We start from the raw sequence: 6,953 nt of genomic DNA, 5'->3' as shown, positions 1-6,953 counted from the left end.
TTCTACTCTCGCCAGAACTTCCAGAATCAGAATAGGTACAGCCAGAACTACTCTCCCATCAGTGTGGTTCTAGCCTGAGGAACCTGAACTTGCAGAAGAAGAAACTGGATCTTCCGAAAGGACTTAACTGTAACTGGCTTTTGAATTAGACTTTCTGGACCCTTCTACCTCATTCAACAAAATGACCTGTAACTGTAAATTTTTACAGGTTTGTTTTACCAACCTCTCTAACAGAATAATATACTAATAGTTGTCTTTATAACACACAATGTAATCCATAGCACAAATGCTAGAGGGAAGGATTTGTTTTTAAAATTAAATGTATGCGTATAAATGAATGATTTTTTATTTTAAATTCACAGCTTGTGTAGGATAAGCGAAGAAGTAAAACAAAAATCCTAAATATTTTAAAATACAATATTTACAATACAACATTGAAGCCTGATTTATTTTATTATTATTATTAATTATTATTATTATTATTATTATTAGTTATTATTCTTATTATTTATTATTATTATTATTATTTATTATTATTAATTATTATTATTATTATTTTATTATTATTATTCAAAAGTTGAACCCCTATTCATATGAAGAAATACCCACCCCCAAAAAGGGGCACTAATATATATATCATATATATATATATATAAATATATATATATATTATATAGATATATATATAAAGGCACTAAACAAACATCTAGCAAAGCAACTTCAAACCACAAAAGGAATGAGTCTTATTCCCACATTGGAAACTCATTTCCCTTCAACGATCTTACATATCAACGTTAAAAAAAAAGGAGATAGTTGCAATGTCCTTACAGAGAGAGAGAGAGAGAGAGAGAGAGAGAGAGAGAGAGAGAGAGAGAAAAGTTTGCTTGAGGCCGACACCTGATAGGAAATGACATTCGAACGGACGAGATAAGTTTTACCCGAGGTTTGATAGGTAATTCTCTCTCTCTCTCTCTCTCTCTCTCTCTCTCTCTCTCTCTCTCTCTCTCTGATAGGTAATCTCTCTCTCTCTCTTCTCTCTCATCTCTCTCTCTCTCTCTCTCTCTCTCTCTCTTTTAATTCCTACTTTCTCTCATTGATTCGATACAGGTTATCTTGAAAAACATTTTTTTAATTTCTAGATCTTTGACAGGTAATTCTCTCTCTCTCTCTCTCTCTCTCTCTCTGATAGTTCATTCTCTCTCTCTCGCCTCTCTCTCTCAACTCTCTCTCTCTCTCTCTCTCTCTGTTTGTGGTGTGTGGGGTGTGCGTGTGTGTGTGTGTGTGTTTTAATTCCTACTTTCTCTCATTCGTTCGATACAGGTTACCTAAAATAACCTGTATTATCCTTTTTTCAAAATAAAAACTTAATAGGCAAGGTTATCATATATTACCATATCAGTGTTATCAATAACCCTTTAAATCACAACAATCTCTTATGAGGATCATTCATTTACAATTTTATTACAGTATACCTTTATACACTTATTACACATAATATGGATGTATATTTTTTATAATGCATATGTATTATACATGCGAATATAGAAGTAAACACAAATATGTATATAATTGAATATATAAAAGATAGGTTTAAATATCCATTTTTCATATATATATATATATATATATATATATATATATATACTTATATATATATTAGTATTACATATACATATATTGAGAGAGAGAGAGAGAGAGAGAGAGAGAGAGAGAGTAGAGAGAGAGAGGATGAAATGTCCCCAAGTCAGAACAGATCACTTATTGGACAAAAACCCTATGGAAAATTTATTGGCTAGCTCACCTTAACTCCTGATCGTAAATACTCAGTCTTCAGAAAACCCTTCAGGAATTTCGAGCCCTAATTCAAGTCTCTGTCTTATTACCTTCTTCTTCTTCTTCTTCTTTCTTCTTCTGTTCTTTCTTCTTCTTCTTCTTGCTTCGGATATACAAACAATATAACTATAAATTGCCACTTAACCAAAATAAATAAGTGAATACTAAAACCACTGGATAATGAACTCTAGGTACTAAACTGTGCCTAGTTTGGAAGCTATCTTTTCCAAGGACCATAGATGATTAGGAGGGAGTCAACGCATGTGCTATATATACAGTGCAAATAACAACAATAGATGCGCTGGCAATATCACATAGTGATTGGTAAGTTGCTAGTTATATACAATACTCATATATATGTAATATCTATATTTATCTTTATATATAATATTAGTATATTATATATATTATAATATATAATATTACGTATATGTATGGATATGCATATGCATTCATGTGTGTTTATAATATTTCTGGCTATCTGATCCTGCCAGTGTATATTTGAAGCTTGCTCATGAATGCAAAATACATATAAAGATCTTGAATAAAAATTCAGCATAGTTATCAATATGAATGTATATATATATATATATATATATATATATATATATACATAGATATATATATGTATATATATATATATGTATATACATATATATATCATATCTATCTATATATATATAGTATATATATATATATATATATATATATATATATACTTCCCTTTTTTGCAAATAATCAATGCTGTTTTTATCCAGTTGGTCTTTTCTAAGTGTAGCTACTCGTAACTTGCACAAAGGAAAATTACAGATAACATAAGTACTGATGCCTTTATTATAAAAATACAAGTCTTAATAGAAATAGTATTATTTTCCAAATTTCTGCTCAGATTTACTCATTTGTATCTACATTTCCTGAAGTTATCACTATCAGGATTGAATTGTCTACCTAAATATTTCAGGAGGATCCAGTGTTCCAGTTTCAAGAGCCAGTTGGGTCATATATAAATCCTTTTTTATCAGCTGAATATTCAGTTCCATCAAGCAAGAACCACACTGACGGGAGAGTAGTTCTGGCTGTACCTGTTCTGATTCTGGAAGTTCTGGCGAGAGTAGAAATGGGAGTTCTGTCTTGAGTTCTGCTGGGTCAGGCTTCTCTGCTGGTTCTGTGAGAACCGGGAACCCTGGTACTGACTTTCTCTGTTGTACTGTGACCTCTGGAGTTGACCTTCTCTGTTGTACTGTGACCTCTGGAACTGATTTCCTTGTTGGTACTGTTGTGACCTCTGGTAGTTGTCAGGGTTGTTGTTGTAGTTTGAATCCCTGTTCTAGTTAATGTTGTTGTTGTTGTTATTGTACTGTTGTCTCTGGTTGTTCCTCTGCTGGATTCTGTAATACTGGTTTTCATTCTGATTTCGGTTGTATTGGTTGTTTCTGTTCTGGTTGTTCAGGTTGTACCTGTTGTTCTGTTCCTGAGAGTTGTAATAGTTGTTGCCATATCGATCTGTGGTGTATTGTGATGAGTCTCTGTTGTTCTGGTTGTAGTTATTTCTCTGTAGTTGAGATTGCTGGTTGTTATTGTAATTGGAACTGTACTGGTTGTAATTTTGACTGTTTGTGTTTCCATAACGTTGAGCAAAGGACTGGAAGTTGTTTGAATCCCTGGAATACAAACTCCTTTGGGAATTGTACTGATCATTGTTGAAGTAATTCCTGTTGGATCCATAACGTTGACTGGAATAGTTATTCCCATCATTGTTCCTGAACTGAAGATCATTCCTGTTTTGATTCTGGGAATTCTGTCTGTAGTACTGTTGGTTCTGGAAGTTGTCCCTATTAGACTGTTGGTCTTGGAAGTAATTAGACTGCTGGTTCTGGAAACGTTCACCATTTTCATATCTGTATTGCTGGTTTTGGAACTGATTTTGGTAATCATTCCTGTCGTACCTCTGATTCAGGAAGCGGGATTCCTGGTTTTGATTCTTGTAGGATTGTTGATTCTGGTTGTACTGCTGGCTTTGGTACTGGGAATACTGATTCTGTTGGCTGTATGTCGTGACTGGACTGCTGGAAACGCCATCAGCCCTTTCCTTGGTGACCTTGGCCTGGAATCCAGTGCCTGGAGCGACCGAGTAGTCGACTGTGCGCAGAGTGCCATCAGGGTCCATGACAGAATACTGACCACAACGACGTCCCCTCGACGCTCCTCTCCTGGCAGACTTCATTGTCCCCGTGGATTTGGCGTCGACGGCATAAGCCCAGGTGTACTCGGGGTTCTGGAAGGTATTGGAAATTAGTATACGTAGTCCATATAGAAGCCTCTGAATTATCTAGTCGAATATTCACAGAAATGGGACTTACACAAGAGTAACTAGTTTCGAAAACTCACAGGGTCGTTGTAGACGGTCTGGTCCAAGCTGTACTCCCTGGCCATCTCCTGAGATCGTCGCCTGAAGGCGTCTGAGAAGGCCTCGTAGTTGTCGTAGAGCTGTCGTGCTGGAAGGAGCCCCTGCTGGGCGTCGACGCCTCTGGAATCCAGGATGTAGGACCCATCCTGGCAGGAGGCCACGCCCACACACACCAGCACGATCAGGAGAGTCTGCAGGACATTTAGGATTCTTCAGGATTTATCTGTTCACGTTATGATTATTATGATGTTTATTTTTTTCAGAATTACTTTTTATTAATAAGAAATAGAAGAAATATAAAAAAGAATGTTATGAAAATAAAAGTGTTTTAACTCTAGGTTTCAAAACGTTTTAGGTATTGTACTGTACGTTAAGTGAACACAAACACATCCTTATATATTCAGTATATATACATATATATATATATATATATATATATATATATATATATATACATATATAATATATATGTGTGTGTGTGTGTATATATATATATATACATAAGGGCCAGAGCTGGAGCTCAAAGAAGATATATCCCGAAGGAAGTAGTAGGGAAAGGCATCCTCATCTTTCAACAGTTTATTTTAATGCCGACGTTTCGCGACGAATTCCAAGTCGCATTTTCTTTCAAGGCTAAAAATATATATAAGTTTACGAACATTAATAATGATCTAATTTAATTTATATTAAAAATGTCATGGCAACCAGCTCTCAATAAAGTAAAAGTAAAAAGTAAAAAAGTAAAAAGTTAAAGTTGAATTTTAACTTTTAACTTTTTAACTTTTAACTTTTAACGTTTTACTTTTAACTTTTAACTTTTTACTTTTTAGTTTATTGAGAGCTTGTTGCCATGACATTTTTAATATAAATTGGAAATTAGATCAATTATTAATGTTCGTAAACTTATATATATTTTTAGCCTTGAAAATGCGACTTGGAATTCGTCGCGAAACGTCGGCATTAAAATAAACTGTTGAAAGATGAGGATGCCTTTCCCTACTACTTCCTTCGGGATATATATATATATATATATATATATATATATATATATATATATATCTAATATATATGAATATATATACATATATATATATATATATATATATATATATATATATATATATATATATATATATATATAAGGAGCACTTACCTTCATCTCGACGTAAGGCTGTCGGCAGTCAACTGGATAGTCTGAACTTCCCCGGCCCCTTTTATATGGTCTTGACGACCTCCCACATCGCGGGGAAAAACCGGACCAACTATGGAATCTAGTAATGTTTTCTCACAACTCGAGATGGTCCCCCAGGTGTTCACCTTCGGGAACAGGACACGGTCACAGACGAACGGAATCACTACGAATAAGGTCTGTTTCTGTTTTCCCTTTTTCTCTCAGTTACTTGTTCTTAATGAACACTTCATTCTTTGGAAGCTTGAATTTCGAGTCAGTGGTTCCTGAGTGTGGTGGGCTTGTTCCATATAAATAGGGTCCATCTTCTAAATAATAAATAATAATAATAATAATAATAATAATAATAATAATAATAATAATAATAATAATAATAATAATAATAATAGATGGAAATAGCATCTCTCCCATATGAAGGAAGTGCAATACGAAAAATGAAACCATAAACCACATAGCAAACGAATGTCCGGCACTTGCACAGAACCAGTACAAAAAGAGGCATGATTCAGTGGCAAAAGCCCTCCACTGGAGCCTGTGTAAGAAACACCAGCTACCTTGCGGTAATAAGTGGTACGAGCACCAACCTGAAGGAATGATAGAAAACGATCAGGCAAAGATCTTCTGGGACTATGGTATCAGAACAGATAGGGTGATACGTGCAAATAGATCAGACGTGATGTTGATTGTCAAAATCAAGAAAAAAGTATCACTCACTGATGTCGCAATACCACGGAACACCAGAGTTGAAGAGAAAGAGAGGGAAAAAATGGATAAGTATCAAGATCTGAAAATAGAAATAAGAAGGATATGGCAGTGGAAATTGTACCCATAATCATAGGAACACTAGGAACGATCCCAAGATCCCTGAAAAGGAATCTAGACGATGAAGTAGCTCCAGGACTGATGCAGAAGAGTGTGATCCTAGAAACGGCGCACATAGTAAGAAAAGTGATGAACTCCTAAGGAGGCAGGATGCAACCCGGAACCTTACACTTTAAATACCACCCAGTCGAATTGGAGGACTGTGATAGACAATAATAATAATAATAATAATAATAATAATAATAATAATAATGATAATAATAATAATATTTGTTGAAGCTTGAATTTCAAGTCAATGGCCCCTTTTGGTAGGCTTGTTCCATATAAATAGAGTTCATCTTCTGAATAATAATAATGATAATAATAATAATAATTTATTCGGCACAGGTTATCTTAAAAAATATATTTTAGTTTGGCAGATCTTTGATGGGTAATCTCTCTCTCTCTCTCTCTCTCTCTCTCTCTCTCTCTCTCTCTCTCTCTCTCTCTCTCTTTTTATTCCAACTTTCTCTCATTCATTCAATACAAGTTATCTAAGAAAATGTTTTTTAGTTTTCCAGATCTTTGATAGATAATATTTCTCTCTCTCTCCTCTTTCTCTCTCCGTCTTCGTCTCTCTCTCTCATCTCTCTCTTCTCTCTCTCTCTCTGTAGTGAGTAGTATCGCCGATGACACAAGAATAAGTAGAGAAATTACTTGTGA

The 6,953-nt window shown here is 34.5% G+C and overlaps 1 protein-coding gene across 1 annotated transcript; it reads right to left on the bottom strand.

The window, feature by feature from the left end:
• Window positions 1-2,872: 2,872 nt before the first annotated feature.
• On the bottom strand, window positions 2,873-5,399 carry LOC135196679 (GATA zinc finger domain-containing protein 14-like). The gene is made up of 4 exons (XM_064223512.1): window positions 5,394-5,399; window positions 4,222-4,431; window positions 3,291-4,108; window positions 2,873-3,155 (listed from the first exon to the last, which is right to left on the bottom strand). The coding sequence occupies exons 1-4, from the start codon at window positions 5,397-5,399 to the stop codon at window positions 2,873-2,875; spliced, it is 1,317 nt and encodes a 438-aa protein (XP_064079582.1).
• Between the last annotated feature and the right edge of the window lie 1,554 nt (window positions 5,400-6,953).

This window comes from Macrobrachium nipponense, chromosome 18 (assembly GCF_015104395.2).
Source record: "Macrobrachium nipponense isolate FS-2020 chromosome 18, ASM1510439v2, whole genome shotgun sequence".
NCBI lineage: Eukaryota > Metazoa > Arthropoda > Malacostraca > Decapoda > Palaemonidae > Macrobrachium > Macrobrachium nipponense.
This window is presented reverse-complemented; position numbering and strand designations above follow the sequence as displayed.

Excerpts from the sequence above, each read along its gene's own strand:
- LOC135196679 (XM_064223512.1), bottom strand. Across the intron at positions 4,109-4,221 it reads AGACCGTCTACAACGACCCT|AACCCCGAGTACACCTGGGC; the intron begins GTGAGTTTTCGA and ends AATACCTTCCAG. Across the intron at positions 3,156-3,290 it reads TCTCAGGAACAGAACAACAG|GGATTCAAACTACAACAACA; the intron begins GTACAACCTGAA and ends TAACTAGAACAG.